Below are 18,408 nucleotides of genomic sequence, written 5' to 3'. Positions count from 1 at the left end.
TTTTCCTTACATATAAGATGTCACTGGACTCCCTGGTGTTAAACAAAAAGCTTATATTAAAAGTATCATGACCATAATCATGCAAGTTGTAACTGGCAGATGTGAAACATTGACATTTTTGCATACTGATGAACAGCAGTATAGAATATTTTAAAACAGGATTCTATGCAGTGTCAATGTGATAGTTCAAAATAGCAATGGTTCCAAGAGAACCAGTACAGCCATCAAGCTAAAGTGCTTTACACAAGGAGCTGGCATTCAAAGACTGAATGAAGCTATGTCTAGCTTGGATGTGTTTTCTTTCAGTCAAGTTCTGCAAGAGGTACTAAAAAGAGGAACTGATATGACAGACGACCTGCAATAAAATACAAAAACACTTAATCCTCTTCCACAGAGTTGCAATATCCTAAGGAGAACAAGAATACTCAGGAAATACTCTGCTGTTGGTACTCCAAATCGCCCAGTTGCTTCCAAGTGGTTGCTTATTATCCCCACCATGGAATAATGAGTAGTAATCCAGGTAAATGCAGTATTTTTTACATTTTATGATGTCTCTTCTTTCTGTATTTTGGCTTTTTTTTGCTTTGTTGAGGTTCCTTTTTCTGCAGTCTCACTTGATAAATGCAAGTTAATCTGGTTGTCATTTTAGTTTTCTACAATTTTGCTCTCCTCTTTTTTCCTTACTTTTTAAACAGATCCTCTGATGATGAACTGATAGTAAGTCAAAACCCATAATGATATATCACCTTAGTGATCTGAGACTGAAATATATAACAAAAAAATTCATAGGGTTGCCACTACTTTTTCTTAGGCAATTGTCGAGTCCAGAAAATATGATATAATTGCTTTCAAAAGTACAGTTTTCACTGTTAAAAACCTTAGTTTCTAAACTGTACCTCTAAGTGACTTCACAAAATTACTCTTTTCAAACTGATCTAGTTTCATGATTGCATATTTACTATTTTCTGAAAATATGTTGATCAAGGGAAGAAGCTGGATTTATAATAAAAAATAAGAAGGAGGAGACAAATGTAAGAGGGTTCACTACAACTATGTCTGTGAAAAGAAGTTGCAATATGTGCAATTCTACAACAAAACAATTTCAAGTTCAATCAAACTGTATCTACAGAGCGAGATGGTGTAGTGGTCAAGTAGCTGGACTTTTATTCAGAAGGGCAGTAATTTAAACAACAGCCCAGCCATCCAGATTTAGGGTTTCCATAGTTTCTCCGAACAGCTTAAAGCAAATGCCAGGATGGTTTCTTTGAAATGGACAAAGCCAGTTTCCTTACCCAATCCAAACTTAATCTTCACAATTAATGGCCTTGTCATGGATGGGCTGCTAATTCATAATCACTGTTTCCATCTGGAGGTTGTGAAATCAGCTGATTGCTTCTTGAAGCAGAACAAATTATGTACAGACAGCATGTGGTTCAGAAATTTATTTTGTGGAAATGGTAGAAATTTTTCTATTTTTAATTGTGAAATTCACTGCACATAAACTTCAAACAAGTATAAATGGGATGCAAGATAGCAGAAATAGCCGACTGTTCCTGTGTTTCTTACTGAAAGGTATTACAGAAGATAATAACGTCTAAAAATCTGCTTATATGCAATTTACCCATCCAACAAGCAAGGTGACACTTCAGCAAATAGCTTGCTACAACAATACACCAAATCCCACAATAGTTGCCACAATGAGAAGTATTACATAAACTGTATGGAAAATACATACTGCATGGTTCACAGATGGCATAGGCTTCGAATTTGAAACAAGATTCGGACTGCCAAGTGGAGATGCCTGTTGTTGAGGTGACTGTTGTTGCGTCTGCTGCTGCATCTGCTGCTGCTGCTGCTGCTGCTGCTGAGGTGATGATGGCTGTGTTTGTGCTTGTGCCTGTTGTACTTGCTGGGGTTGCTGGTAAATATACTGGCCCTGCTGCTGGGAAAAGTTGTCCAGTGGTACTGTTGTGCTATCAACTGTCACACCCTAAAACAAAAATTTAAACAGAGCATGTGAAAAAAATACAGTGCATATCCAACCAGTCACCATATCACTAATGCGAATAAGGCGACAAAGGAACTTCTCGGATCTGCAAATATGAAAGAATTTCTGGTGAAGAAAGTGACACTAATTTAATGATATACAGTACATAAAAAATACAGTCATCTTCATGCTACTGAAACAGTCTGAGAGGATGGATATTGAGCTAGAAGTTTATACAGCCTTCCAAATTCTCGGTTAAGATAGTACAGCCCTAAATTAACATCCAGAATGTGTTTCACTTGGAGAAAAGAAATGTAAAATGGGAAAAACAGGAAACTTGAATAGCAGTCACACAAATATCCATAAATATATGGATTTTCTCTTGCCATAGTATGTAAATAACCGTTAAATCAAGAGACTCACTGAAAATTTATGAAATTTTCATTACTGAGTTAAAAGCTTTCACAGTAACACACTAACCAGTTTAGCTGTCTTAATAGGCCCATGGCTTGGCTAAAAACTTATACCTGTCAGTATTTATCTCTTACTATTCCATCTCTAAAGAGGCTCTCCTGCTAGTCTTATCACTTGTACAGTTACTTCATCCCATCTTAGCTAAATGGGCAGCAAAGTTCCATGTTCTCAGAGAAGCCACAATGTGTTTTGAACAATCAACATGTCATGATTTTTTTGATTACTCACAAGTATTCAACGAATGGCAACTAAAAATCGTCTCCTTGCTTCACAGATTGCTTTAGTACTGAGAGATGTCTACAATAAAAGGTAAATGTTTCTGACTATCTGATTTCTTTTTATCAAAAACCATAATGATCTAGGTTTATTTATGTAAAAACTAGCTTTACCCATAGCTGCATTGATACTAGTAGTTTTGTTATGATGGGTGATGGTGAATAAGCACACTAGCAGTTTACAAATATCTGGCTATATAATGGTGTAGATGTATGTGTGTGTGTACATAGTGCCGGTATATTGATACATAATTTATGAGATTCTAATATTTTTCCATGTGTCGAATCTTTACAAAAAAAGTATATATAAACTACAACCATTTTTGTTCTTATCAATCATTTATTGCACTATCTTATCAATACATTTCTAGTACAATAATTATGGTCTTGCCTTCTTTCGCAATTACGTAAATGCTTTGTGGATTGGATACACTTGAGCATGCCGCATGGGAGAGGAAAATACAGTTTTTCTAAATGCACATTGGCAACTTTAAGGTATTTGTTTGCCCTTGGTCTTTATTTATGGTATTTCCAAATGCAATTTTTAGTGGCACACTGAAAGGAAAATCCATCAGTATAATTGGGATTTGTGGAATTAAAGCATCATTTTGCTCTAGATGTGCCACTAATAATAATAGCCCTAACAATATTTATGTCAAGTTATGTACTATACAAGTGTGCACTGTTATACACACTGGTTGCATCAAGATTTTGCATTAAGATTGTCAGAACACCAATCTTTACCTTCATTTATGAGAAGGCACAATGCCAGAAATTTACAAAAATCTGTATGGTAGAGGTGACTTGTTCAGTGCCCATAGTTTTGTCAAAGACCGATATTCTGCAACATACCATTCCACTTGTTAGGTATTTTTTCAAGTTATATAGGTTAATACAATCTTTTGTGACTGTAATAAGAATTTTATTAAGACAGAACACATTTCAGTTTATTTTAAAGCATCTTCAATGTGCACAGGAAGAATATTGGTTTTCCTTACAATTTTCTGTGCTAGGATGATGAACAGTTCTCATGCTTTAACTTACTACTATAAACAATAGACAATTACTGTTATTGCTCAAAATCCTTTCATTTCTTATGTCATTCTTAACATTTTTCTACAAGTGTGGTAGATTTATGGGGACAGCACATTAACGGACACAAAAACCTACCACATATGGGATGGACCAAAAGTCACAACCTCTTGTAACCCAGTAAATACATTAAGGCAATATGCTATTTTGTCTAAAACTGACATGGTGAGACTGTGGCTGTGTACAATTAATGCAGGTTAATTCTTACAAAGAAGAAAACAGTAACCAGCCAGTGGCTGGTTGCTGTTTTCTGCTTTGTAAGAATTAACCTACATTATGGCAATATTTTTGGTTTTTGAAAACTATAGATACAAACATCATAGTGTACTGTTACTTTTTTTTTCAGGTAATTATTGAAACGAACTTAGAATGCACTGCTATTAAGTCAAGCACCTCTTGACATTTCTTGAGAGAAGATGAACTACTTAGCCAAAATCGCTTGTAAACAGTGTTTATTGTAAATTACCACTTTCAGAAAGCATGGTTACTATCTTCAGATATCAATAAAAGGTTATTGCTTGTCTCCTATACCAGTTGTACAAGTACAAGCATCTGGCAAATTACTCAGTATACTGTGGTTTCAACTTCGACTTGCTGCTGCATTGTTCATCTTGTCCCTCACATACCTGGCAATGTTTCAGAAAGAGTACTTCTACAGCTGGTACAGGAGATGTGCAATAACCTTTCATCAAAATCTGAAGATGGTAACCACGCGTACTCAAATTGGTAATCAACAATAAACATTGTTTACAAGTGGTCTCGGCTAAGAAGTTCATCTTCTCTCAAGTTATTATTACAGATCCCCCCCTCACCACTCAAAATGAGTAAAGGAAATGCAATAAAAACGTGTTGCAAAGGCAGTTATAATTCAATAATAAATGAGTGAAATAATTATTTCAACACCATTCCACCAACAAAGAAGGCAACCTATAATTTAGGGAAACATTTTGAGAAAAGTGAATATCCAGTGGATTGCCACAGGTCAGGTAGGCCATCAGTAAATAATGAAAAAGTTTAAAGCTTTACAATAAGTTATCCAGAACACTAAAATGATAAACTGTATGGCATGGGACGATAAACAATTGAGGACTTGAAAGAAGCTATTTATAACACTTCTGAAGATATTGATTCCAACAAATGATACTGTAAACATGTATGATGAAGCATCTTAGGTCATCTAACGAAATGTTGAGAAAATTGTTATAAAGAATCCTGAAGCATCAATAAAGTTTCCGGTTATTTCACAATTCCAACTGTTTGATTTGTATTCAATTAGGTTAAAATGGGTAATGGTTTTTGTACCACCCTATATGTGTAGAAGAAAGTGAAGAATGATGAAATAAATGAAAACACTATGGGTAATCATAGTAACTGTATGCTGTTTGTAGTAGTAAGCTAAAGCATGAGAACCTTTCATGATACTAGCATACAAGATTGTAAGAAAAATGCTCTGAAGTAAAGCAGAATGTGTTTGGTTTTAATAAGACTCCCATTACAATTATTATTTATCCGTATTTCTTGTATAGCTGTGAGTGTGGAAAAAAAAGATGCCGTAAAAACAACACGTATTAGTCTACACCAAAACTGGCCTTCCCCAATTTAATAAACTTAAATACAGTTCTCAAGCTTACCAACAGATTTTATTTCTCTACCACCACACTATTTCACCATCGAAACTGTCCATCTTTGCCCTGTTATGTAGCGACACTTTTTAAAATTTCAGAAAAAGCATGCACAAGTAAACATTGGACTCGCAAGGTCAAGGAGTAGTCCACACACACACACACACTCTCTCTCTCTCTCTCTCTCTCTCTCTCTCTCTCTCTCTCTCTCTCTCTCTCTCTCTCTCCCCCCCCCCCCCCCTCCTCCCCGAGTCATTGGCCTCCTTGAAAGTGTCACTTGCATCTCATTTTACCCTCTTAAGGGCAGAAATTTGACATGAATATTATCACTGGACACATTTTTTATGATGTTCACTAAAACTTTAGTCAATAACAATTTCTTTAACTGCTTAGTTCAACTTTTGGTAACCAAACATCCTTCAAAAACACTCTCTACAGTTTGTTTGCAGAATTGTGTTGGGGTTTCCTGAAGATCAATCAAAATAATTTGTTCCAAAAAAACATCAGTGCTGTGTGCAAGATGAATGAATCCAATTGGTACGTGATACACCATGAGGAGCATCCTTAAGTACACTACAGATTTTAATATGTTCTATTTTGCATGAAAATTCAGCTGTGAAAAGTGTCTGTTTCAATGGTTCCAGAAAACTTTACTGAAGCTCAAAGTCATGCATGTATCTATTATTGTAACGATAGGCTTGGAACATTCGGCTGAGGAAATGCAAAATTGGGATACATCATTATCACAAGAGATGAAACTTGGAAATACTTGAACAAAATAGAAAATAAACAGCAAGGGCACTTACGGTGTCTCTGGCTTTCATGTTTCACGCTGCTCTTGGTAATGGTTTGCATGATGAATGATGGAAAGTGAACATGATGAATCACAAGTAGGATGTGGTTAGCAAAACCCATTGCTCATTCATGATTTCCTATGATTTTCAAATGAAATTAGCTGGTATTTTGTTACATTCGCAGCAATTTAAGCTGTTCAAACAAACTCCCAGCCTACGCAAAATATCTGTGGCAACCAAGGTAAGTGCTTTCATTGCATGCTGTTTATTATCATCTGACTGGCTGACACGAATGATAGTGAACTGCCAATAGCAGTACAAAACAAGCGAGCCTCCAACACCTCAAGTGCACTTTAGCCCTGCTTGGTTTTTCTACGATGAACTAAAACCAACAAAACAGGTTCTTTTGGGAAGCACTTTGTAGTGATTCAGAGTTTGGTGCGGTATCACTGATTACTTTGCTGTCCACATGATATACGGCAATGTGTAATATATGACACTTTGTTATGTTTAACCCTTCACTCAGGAAATGTGATCAATTCTGGCAGAATGCTTCTACACCCTCCTTCCCTCCTTAAACTGCAAACCCAACAACGTTTATTGTTCGTTGCATTATCATCTTTCTTGTTTGTTGCTGACACATTTTAGAGTTTCCCAGACAGCACCTTGTGAGCTGAGTAACTGTCTTCTTCTGTATAACACAAAATATGTTTGCAGGAAAGTGTCAATTTTAATGATCCTTAGTTTGATGACATTGTTAGTCAATAGATGGAGGAAGATGTCAATGAAACAGATCAAGAAACAGATGATGATTTTGGACTTCAGGACAATGGTGATGGGGGATCTTTCTGTTTAGCTAACTTCAATCAAACAGGATTAGCTGCACAGATATAGCATTATTACAGCAATAATGGTTTGGGTGGTCAAGGGATCCTTTCCAAAGTCGATTTTCAAGGACATCAAGGCACAGTATTGTCTTGCAGATTCCTGGTCGTCCTACAGTGAGACTTCTCGGGCATCATGTGGGGCCTGAAGAAATCTGGAGTTTACGAATCAACAATACAATGTTGAAGACAATACTAAGATTCACAAATCTCAAACCTGAACAAGTTCCACGGAAAAGTGCAAATACCACAGACTTGAGAGATTTTGATATGATTGAACTGTAAACATTCTGTGACCACCTCATCAATGCATTTGTTTTTAAACTGAACCGTGAGGATACTTCTGCTATTTGAGCAACAGATGGGGTATTTTTTTTAGTGTCATGAACCAAAACATATTTAACATTGCACTTTCACATCTCTGTTTTGATAAACATCACGATAGAGATGAATAGGCGGCAGCTGAACCAACGGCAGTTATATCTGACATTTTTGAGAAATTTGCAAACTGTCCAAGAAACTTGCAGTTACAGAGTAACTCCAAAATCCATTATTTTCTGAGTGGCTATATTTACATGGGCAAGGATGTGATAAAAGAAATCTCACAGCTGAGGATAAATGCTGTTCACTCCTCTCTCACGCATGCATCTGATATCTTCCACCATTCAAAACAATGACTCAAAAATTCAACGGCAGACATTTGGTATTCTTCTGTAGAACTTGCCCAAGTGATGCAAAAAACTGGTTTGATTCTGGTTAGTACAATGAGGAAAATCTCCTGTTTTGTATGTTCCACAGAAAAACACAGCTACTGTCCTGCATTCCAGTATGCATCATAAGCCCGACACAGGTAAGTAAACACTAAAGTCTGAGATTATTCAGCTAAAAAGTGAAAATGAAGGAGGAGTAGGCAGTATCAATGAAGATTTTGTTTACAGTTCAGGAAAGAGAACTCCTCGATGGCTTTGTATTTTACACAATCATAGATATTAGTTGTGTCAATGCATGTGTATTGACAACAACTACCCAGATAATGGATTAATGAGCTAGCTAAACTTTTTGAACAAACTTGTGAAGCAGTTTGTTACTCCTCACATAGGAACAAGAATTTTAAAAAAATCTGTCTTCCACATGAACTGAAGGCTTATATCAGGAGAGTACTGGGAGTTGGTACAGAAACTGTATCAGTGGATGCAACAGATGTCCATCTTAACAAGAAAGAGATGTGTAAACTTCGTGATCCAAAGAAGAGCAGGAATATGGCCTTCCTGTATAAACTGTGCAAGATTCCTATTTTCCTTGAGCTCTCCAAGAATGTGTGTATTCCAAATTTCACAGGTGAAATATAAATGTAAAATGAAGTTTCAGTGGAGGTACGACAGAACATAGGCAATTCATTAATTAAAATGATGTTCAAGGAGAAGTGACACTTCATAGTCACGTTATTCATATCACATTACAACTTCCAATAAAATGATAGCTTGTTTTGTTGGATACACTGGTCATGCAGTGACCATTGCTTTGGGAAATCTAGGAGCAGTTAAATGCTGAATGATGTATGGCAATTTGCTGCAACCAACTGTCAATAACATCTGGAAAAAATAACCGAAAATGCAGCATTGCCCTTCATCATATCAGTGCGACCAATCACACAGCACAACAAGCAATTGATTTTTGACACACAAAATATTAAGTTCCATTTTCTCCCAACATATTTTTTTTTTACACTATACATAATAAATAGAAGAAGGATGGACAGATATTTTCACTGCCTTAAGAGGCTGCTGAATCATCCTAAAAACCATATTTTTGGGGTATCAACAGCAAAACAGGAAAAAATAGTTACCTGAATTGAAAGCATCCAAAAAGGTATACAGCTTTGTACATTTTATTTACTTTCATTGTTTCTGTGAAAACTTACAAGGTGGATTTTGTATCCCCACCGGCAATGATTTTTTTGCATGGACCACTGACATGAGAGCCTGTAACCTAAACCGCATAGTAGTAAATTAATTACTGGAACATCAGGAATTGTATGGACTGCTGATTTGCTGTATGTTGATGGTGATTGATGAATTCATGAATACAGAGCTTCCTCTACTAACATGACACAAACTTCTACATTCAAGATCAAAAGTGCTTGAGCCACACAGTGAGCACACTATAACAAAACCTCTTCTGACACGCACAAGTGCTACATTAGATTCCACTGAGCATGGCTCTCTGGTGACCAATAACAATACTTAAGACTGTATCAACTTCAAAAGGACAGCTCTCTCCATACATTCTATTGACAGCAATGACTGAATTGGTAGAGCAAAACAATTCCACTTAAACACGAAGACTTAACTATATTTAGAAAAAATACTTTTAATATGCATTTCCTTACTTACCAGGTAAGCTCCCACTGCTTTGCTCATGGAGATTGTATGGTTGGCACAGACCTTTTTTTTCTTTTTCTCTAATGAAATTTTTATGTTGTTCACAAGTTGCAAAATGTAATAAACTTTTCACACTAATTAAAGCCCTAGAATCATGGTCTTTTCTGAATTTATGTGTGCCCAAAATGAGATTTTGATAGCTGGAGTCAGAGATTTTTGCTAAACATTCATTTTGTGTTCTTTTGGCGATATTGTCAAAGAAAATGTCATCCCCTTTTACATATTTCTTTATCTCTAACCAAGAAGTGTGAAGTATGAATTTCCATTTCTGAGTGAGAACCCAAATACCTATTTTTGTAGGTCTCGATTCAAAATTACCTTAATAGCACGGACGGGGCACTCTGGGTGGGGGTGATGAGGAGGGATGAAGACAGGGCACAGTGGGTAGGGGCGATGAGGAGGGACGAAGATGGGGCACGGTGGGTGGGGGCGACGAGGCAGGACGATGACAGGGCAAGATGGGCAGTGGTGGAGAGGCAGGTCAATGAGAGGGCAAGGTGTGCAGTGGCGAAGAGGCGGGTCGAAGGCAGGGCACGGTGGGAGTTGGTGAATATGTGGGATAAGGATGGGGCACAATGGGTGGTGGTGAAGAGGTGAGACAAAGATGGTACAGTGAACAGTAGTAAAGATGTGAGACAAAGACAGGGCACAGCATGTGGTGGTGAAAAGGTGAGAGAAAGACGGGGCACAGTGGGTGGTGGTGAAGAGGTGAGACGAAAATGGGGCCCAAGCCAGACAATAAGCTAATTCGTCACCCTGTATCCTCGTGTAGCCAGGAAACCGAAAAAGTAGCATCACCAAACAACAGTAACAGTTTTTCCTGTTCCACATGTAAAACTTGAAAGGACAGTACTACATTCTGTGACAACAGAAATCTGAAGGCATATCCTACATGATCTGCAGATTTAGAACCAAGGGGGTAGAAAACAATGGAATCCTGAAACTCCCTTAAGAACACTCAGAAGAAACAATGGAACACCGTTGGAGCAATGGAGGCTTTCAGACTAAAGAAGAGAGACATCCGGTATATAATGACGACACAGGAAACCAGGAGCTGAGACTGTCAAATCAAAAAGGGAGACATCCCAGCATCAACCAGAAGACTATTGACAGGGCTAGGCAAATGATGGTGAATGGAACCCATGAGGAGCAGTGTGGAAGAGACAGCTAATCTAAGAACTTGACGACGACAGTTCAGAGGAGACAGAATTAATGCCCAATAAAGGGGGAGAAGGACTGAATGTACTATACCCCAAGAGGTGTGGGTAGGAAAGTGAAGCACTGTAACTTTACGTAAACAGTCAACTGTCGGATGACAAATATGGGGCAACTAAGTAAGCTTGATGTCAAAAAGAAGTCCCAAGAAATGGAACTGAGGGGACCACAGTCAGATGTTCAGCATCGAGGTAGAGCTCTGGATCAGAATAAATTGTAGTACGGCGACATAAATGCACCGCCCTGGACTTAAGGAGAGAGAGAATTTAAAAACCATGCAAGAGTGTCCATGTGGAAGCACACCAGATGACACCAAAGAGCTGTTGTTCCACAGAGGCCACCCAGTGGGAGCTAGGCCAATTACAGAAATCATACACATACAGAGCAGTGGTGACCAACAGTCTGCCAAAAGTCCAAAGTTCATTAACACTGATGACAAAAAGGAGCTCTTAAGACCAAGCCCTGTGGGATGTTGTTCTCCTGGGCCCACTAAGAGCTGAGAATATTGCCTACATAGACTCTTGATGTCTAACGGGACAGGAACTGGCAAATAAAAATTGGGAGGGCGCTTGAATACAAAAATTATGGAGTCTAAGGAGGACAGGATGGAGCCAAGCTGTGTCGTAGGCCTTGCAAAGACTGAAGAAAACAGCAACAAGATGGCAATGCTTGGGGGGGGGGGCTGCGGAACTGCGGTTTCCAATTGAAGCTGATGGTTGATCAGATACCGTTCCTCCTGAAAGCCACACTCTTAACGAGATAAAAGGCTCCAAGATCAATGACCCAATTCAGCCGACGAGCCAGCATCTGTTCTAGTAACTTGCAAGGGGCAATGGTTAGGCTGACTGGCTAGCAACTATCGAGGGATGACACATCCTTGCCAGGCTTGAGGACGGGAACACCAATACTGTCTCTTCACTGAGCTGGGAAGATACCATGGAGCCAAATACGGACAAACTGCTCGAGGAGATTGTGTCGTTGTGGAAGACTGAGGTGTTGAAGCAATTGGTTATAGATGTAATCAGGGCCAGGAGCTGAATGTTGGGAAGAAGAGAGAGCCAGAAGAAGATCCCATTCAGCAAAAGGTTCATTGCAGGATTCTGCCTGAGAAGGGGTAAAACATAAGCTGGAAGCTTCGCCCCACTGTTTCCAGAGGAGGAAGATGACTGAATAGAAGGCTGATGACAATGCCATAACAAAACAGGTCATGAAATATCCAGCGAAAATTGATGAATCTGTACGAAGGCCATCTTGAATGAAAAGGCCTGGAATGAAAGAATGCCACCAAGTGTAGTCTACATCCATGACCAAGGGGAGAAGACCCATCTAAAGAGGAGACAAAATGTTGCCAACACACATTCTTGATCTGTTTGATTAAGTAACAGGCTTTGGTGTGAAAACATTTACACGTAATAAGACTGGCGGATGATGGCTGCCACTTAAGATGCTGCAAGAAACAACGGCAATCATGGATAGCGATGGAGACAGCCATGCTCCATCACGGAACTGGCGGACGGCGAACGGACCCTGTCAATTGGGCAACAGAAATGACACCAGCACGGATTATCTCATTGGACAGACCACTGATGACTTCATCAATAGCATGTGACAATGAAGATGTAAACATGACCTGGGAGGTATATAGAGGCTAGTCACCCATGATGTAAAGCCCTGCAGGGTAATCTGGTCATCAGGTGCAGGAAGGGTACGAGAGAATCAACAGGAAGTGGTCACTACAACAGAGGTCATCATGTGCCGACCAGTCGAAGGTAGAATGGAAGGAAGGACAGGGGAAGAGAGCGAAAAATCAATGGATGAGAAAGTGCCATACGCAGCGCAAAAATGAGTAGGGGAACCATCATTAAGAAGGCATAGGTCATGGTTTGCAAGACACTGGTTTAAGGAGAAGCCTCTGACTACACAAAAAAGTGCTGCCCCACAAAAGGTGATGAACATTAGAATCTCCAGGAAGGAGGAAGGGAGAGGGGAGTTGTTGAAGGAGGGCAGTGAGGGCAGCAGATGTAGATGGCCTATCATGAGGGAGGTAAAGGCTGCAAACTGACTGCAGAGTCCAAGTGGACCCAGATGGCAACTGCTCCCAATTTGGTACATAGTGGGATCATGTATCAACAATATCCATAAACACCAACGAACAAACGCCATCAGAAGCCCTCAAAGAGCCAACAGAAAGCACAGAAACCACAAAGGGTCAGTGAGTGTGCATCAGTAAAATGAGATTCCTGAAGAATGAAACAAGCTGCCAAGTAAAAGGCAATAAGGGATTGCAACTCTGGGAGGTGATGGTAGTATCCATTACATTTCCACTGAATAAGCAGGAGCAGGTATCCAATTGTAAGGGAGGATATGGCACCTCCGGGAACCTGTGAAGCGGAAAGGGGGGGGGGGGGGGGGGTGGTGGGGGTTGTCCTGGGACTACTACATCTTCATAGGTTGAGGAGGCAAGAGCCCCGAGGTAGAGAAGGCTTCTGCAAGATCCGGTACCAAAAGAGCGGGCAACCTTAGATTGCCCAGAATGTGTATCCTGGGGCCACATTGTGGTAGCAGGTGCCCTGGGCCAAGTTGTGGTAGCAGGCCTCTGGTCTGAGACATACTGGAGGGAGGGGTCCTGGGAGAGAGTTCCATCACCTGCAGGCACTGCAGAAGGCGGACGTGTCTTTGTCCAGGGATGGGACTGGCATTCGGGCGAGAGAGCATGGGAACCGCTGAGGAGGGAATAAGGAGAGGAGGATGGGCTGAGGTAAGGAAGAAGGAGGAGGAGTAAGTACATAACAGGGGCAAAAGTGTAAGTCATGGACAGAAGGTGAGGTCAGTTGTATTTCTGATAAACCTCAATGTATGATAAATGATCAAGGGACTTATACTCCAGGATCTTCTTTTCTTTCTTATAAGCTGGGCAATCTTATGAGTATGGGGAGTTATGGTAGTCACAATTAACACACACATGTGGCAGAACACTGGGGCTCCCATCATGGTGAGTGTCCACATTAACCACACAGACGGTCTGCTGAACATTGGAAGAAGGGATGTATGGCTTAATGTCTTACCTATTACACATAACCTTGACCTCCTTCGGCAAGGTATCTCCCTCAAAAGCCAGAATAAAAGTGCTGATATATGTGCAACTGTCCTTACAACTTTTCTGCACACACTGAACAAAATGAATGCCTTGTCATTCCAGACTGGCCCAGAGTTCTCACAATTTGAAGGATGAGGTCCCTATGCTAAATGACTGCCTAAACCTTAAAAGGGCTGCAGAATGGACGGCAGAAGAAGTTCTGACCAACAGGGAACCTCACCACATCTTACTAAGAGACTCCTCTTCGCCAAACTTGTCTTCAATATTTTCCACAAAAAATAATGGCTTTGTCAAGGTGAATGTGTCCCTGTCTGTTCTAACATAGACCAGGCAGCAGGGAAAGTGTTTCACCCCAAGCCAGCGAGCCTGTGCCTCCTCTCAAGATGTAGCCAGGGAAGGGAAGGCCGCAGGGTCATTACAAGAAGCATTCAATGATGTGTCATAAGAAGCAGCATTCAATGATCTGCCGTCAACCGACAAGATGGCCATAGAAAAATGGCCAGATTTTTGGAGCTTGATACATTTCATATGTAAAGCATCCGCCCTGATACCACCCAGTCTGATCAAGGGCTCTCCCTATGGGCACCACCCAGTCATAGTAAGGCCTATCTGGGACAGCGATCGTTGCTGGGAGTTCCGATGTTCCAGAATGACAAGCAACCCACTCTTAGGCATACACAGGGAGCAACAGCTCATGTATGAGAAGTGTGATCCCTGTGTTGTCAAGGGGTTCAGACAGATGGACATAGGGAGCCAAGTAATATAAACATGGATGGTGGACCAACAATCTGTACTGGGCAAATACATCAGTCTCCCCATTATCGAATAAATTATGTTGGCAGCTGTATTGTCCTCATGAAATAGGATTTGCTTTCTCATTCAATTTAGACTAAGTTTTTTTCTTCCACATGGTTGAGATCACATGGGTGATATTTGTCAAATATTACCTTGCAACGTAGCAGCACTAAGAAGTCCTGTTGCATCACAGAAAACAGATCCAAACTATGTTAAGATATTTGTTTCACCATTTTTTTTGTCAGCACTCACCAAAATAATGTGCTATCCATGCTGCACAAAGTTAACTAACTGTACACTTTCTTCTTATATAAACTACGTGACCAAAAATATCCAGGCACCTGGCTGAAAATGACTTACAAGTTTGTGGTGCCCTCCATCGGTAATGCTGGAATTCCATATGGTGTTGTGCCACCCTTAGCCTTGAAGACAACTTCCACTCTTGCAGGCCTAAGTTCAGTCAGGTACTGGAAAGTTTCTTGGGGAATAACAGCCTATTCTTCACAGAGTGCTGCACTTGAGGAGAGGTATCAATGTCGGTCGGTGAGGCTTGGCATGAAGCCGGTGTCCAAAACATCCCAAAGATGTTCTGTAGCAATTAAGGTCAGGACTCTGTGCAGGCCAGTCCATTACAGAGATGTTATTGTCATGTAACCACTCCGCCACAGGGTGTGCATTATGAGCAGGTGCTTGATCATGTTGAAAGATACAATCGCCATCCTCAAATTGCTCTTCAACAGTGGGAAGCAAGAAGGTGCTTAAAACATCAAAGTAGGCCTGTGCTGTCATAGTGACATGCAAAAATACAAGGGATGTAAGCCACCTCCATGAAAGATGCGACCACACCATAACACCACCACCTCCAAATTTTACTGTTGGCACTACACAAGCTGGCAGATGGCGTTTACCGGGCATTCGCCATACCCACACACTGTCATAGGATCGCCACGTTGTGTACCGTTATGCATCACTCCACACAATGTTTTTCCACTGTTCAGTCATCCAACGTTTACGCTCCTTACACCAAGCGAGGTGTGGTTTGGCATTTCCGCTTGACCATGAAATCCAAGTTTTCTCATCTCCCGCCTAACTGTCATTGTACTTGCAGTGGATCCTGATGCAGTTTGGAATTCCTGTATGATGGTCTAGATAGATGTCTGCCTATTACACATTATGATCCTCTTCACCTGTCAGTGGTCTCTGTCAGTCAACAGACGAGGTTGGCCTGTACGCTTCTGTGCTGTACATATCCCTTCACGTTTCTACTTCACTATAACATCAGAAACAGTGGACCTAGGGATGTACAGACATATGACAAGTGACACCCTATCACCTGACCACATTCAAAGTCCTTGAGTTCTGCGGAGTGCCCCAGTCTGCTCTCTCACGATGTCTAATGACGACTGAGGTCGCTGATATGGAGTACCTGGTAGTAGGTGGCAGCACAATGCACCCAACATGAGAAATTTATGTTTTTGGGTGTGTTCAGATACTTTTGATCACATAGTGTACCTATGGCATCAACTGTTTCACACACCTTTAATCATCAATGTCTATAAGTTTAGCACAGATTTGTTCTTTGGCTCTGCCAGAAGGTGAAATGGAAGGGATACTGTGCAGACCCTTTGGAAACTAGTGCAGAAATGTTTTCAGCAATCGAAGGATAAAAGGAAAATTCGTGCAGACTCAAGTGGTGACCATTGTTAGTCATACATATCTCTTAAGTCCTTAAATTTGCAGTACGAGTCTCATTTCTTTTGTGCCTCACCTCGTATTTAACAGTTATAAACAGAGTAAACTAACACATCTGCAATACATAAATGGATTTCTACTGTCAGAGAGTATATCTATTTTAATGAAGCTTTTCACTGCACGAAGATAGAGGTAAAGTTACAGGTCAGGTCAGTGGTTGGATAACATTTGCACATTAATAAGCCAAAACAAATAAATGCTTACTAATACAAGCTATCATGTTTCCTTTTTTTGCAAAACATTTTACCATTGAGAGATGGTAAATTTTCATTTAAAAGTCAACTTTACACTGAACTTAGCCACTCTTGGCTAATTATAATGCAGCAGCTTGGAAAGTGATACATGCCATACTGGACTGGATTATGAAACAACTTCCAAATTAAAAGAGAATGGATTGATTTCTAAGTTCAGTCAGTACATATTTTTAGTCGGCAATAGAGTTTCCTCACGATAATCAAATTACTTAACATACACAGTCAATTATGTTTCGGTTGGTTAAGCTCATTAGTGATTATGAATATTGAAGAGTTGATTACATTTACTGCAACACTCTTCTAGCAAAAAGTTCTTAGAATACTTGTTCAACTTACCTACTCAAGTCACAAGAGAATGCCAGATATGAAAATGAAAAACCTTAACTACTGGAAAACACTTTCACTCACTTCAACTCCAAGTAAGAATATACAATAATCCAATTGCATAATAGAATTCAAAGTAAGTTCTTTCATCTGTTTCTACTAACCTTACATGTGTGAAGGTACCTTGAATTCACATGTGATGGCACAGAAAGGTGATTCTGAAACACATTTAAAAACAAAAAAAACTTGTGTAACAAAAATAACTACTACTACAGAAGTGGTGAAAAGCATGCAATATTTATTTCTACAAAAATGTCTTGCAAATTAGTGTGCACTACAGACAAGAGAACACAAAAAACAAAAAGAATGAGAAATTTTCACTATTTGTGAAGTAGACGAAGTTTCTACAACAAAACTTTTGTTTACTGAACTGACAAAACTGAGTTAGAGTAAATATCACAAAACTACATGGAGAGATAAAAGTTAACAGATAACGTAAAAGAATGATGGTCAATCAATAACATTAAGTTGACAGCTGCTAATAAGACTGCAGACATGTAAGGAGACAATCATTAAAAAATGGAAGTTATGTTTGAACTGACAACGTAGCTTGAAGCAGATTTTGTACTTTCATTCTACAGAACAAATATTTTACAAGCAAATGCAATTTAACGTGCAAATAAATGAAAACTGTGTAAGATAATTACACCAAGAATACGACAGCAAGGCTCACTCACTTGGATATCTCGTGTGTGGTCCACATATTTCTCTTAATTAACTTACCCTGCTTGCTATAACCTTTCCTGATCTTCTTGTCTTCACTTTTCTACAACGACCTTGCAGTTCTTAAGTTTAATGCTGGAACATACTTTACATCTGCCACTGTCAGTCTGATCAAAATCTCCATTAGTGCTATGGTTGTACAATGTGTTGTCCATTGCTGAAGAGGTGAGGAGCACGCCGAGAAAAAACTGCATTGTGCACATGTGTAATGTGAGAAGTGAAGTCCTAGCAGAAAGCATACATCATCCGATTGTTAATGTGGTAAGTGAGCCGATGTTGATATTTCTGGACATGGTATCAGCCCTAGCTGACATGCCTACAAGTTGCAGAAATTTTTCAGCATGCACATTTAGTAGTCTCTTTGTTTACCTTTACTCATCTCTGAATAAACTTTAGTCAAATGAAACAGAAACATGATAACTTTGGATGCAGTTGTAGTTATCAACGCATTCAGACTACACCAATAGTTGAAGAATAATTTCCAAAATTCACACAGTGAAACAGTATAAAACAAAAACTTACTACCTATAGCAAATTTCAATGGCCACATTTTATAAGTAACAGATAAGTACACAATGTTTTGTTTTTATGAAACAAACGGACTTAAATTCAATGAAAA

At 39.6% G+C, this 18,408-nt stretch overlaps 1 protein-coding gene across 3 annotated transcripts in view; it reads right to left on the bottom strand.

The window, feature by feature from the left end:
• Positions 1-18,408, bottom strand: part of LOC126266861 (CREB-regulated transcription coactivator 1-like) — a 674,669-nt gene that overhangs the window by 487,023 nt on the left and 169,238 nt on the right. For 2 of the 3 annotated variants that reach the window (XR_007548939.1, XM_049971482.1), the window contains exons 6-7: positions 17,171-17,224; positions 1,736-1,990 (exon numbers count right to left, since the gene is read on the bottom strand). Coding sequence is in view for 2 of the 3 variants with exons in the window: in XM_049971482.1 (XP_049827439.1) it covers positions 1,736-1,990; positions 17,171-17,224 (309 nt within the window). In the remaining variant the exon portion in view is untranslated. The remainder of the gene's footprint in view (positions 1-1,735; positions 1,991-17,170; positions 17,225-18,408) is intronic. The other variant, XM_049971483.1, reaches the window with a different exon arrangement.

This window comes from Schistocerca gregaria, chromosome 4 (genome assembly GCF_023897955.1).
Source record: "Schistocerca gregaria isolate iqSchGreg1 chromosome 4, iqSchGreg1.2, whole genome shotgun sequence".
Classification (NCBI taxonomy): Eukaryota; Metazoa; Arthropoda; class Insecta; order Orthoptera; family Acrididae; genus Schistocerca; species Schistocerca gregaria.
Note: the sequence above shows the minus strand (reverse complement) of the source record. Positions and strands in the feature narration are given on the sequence as shown.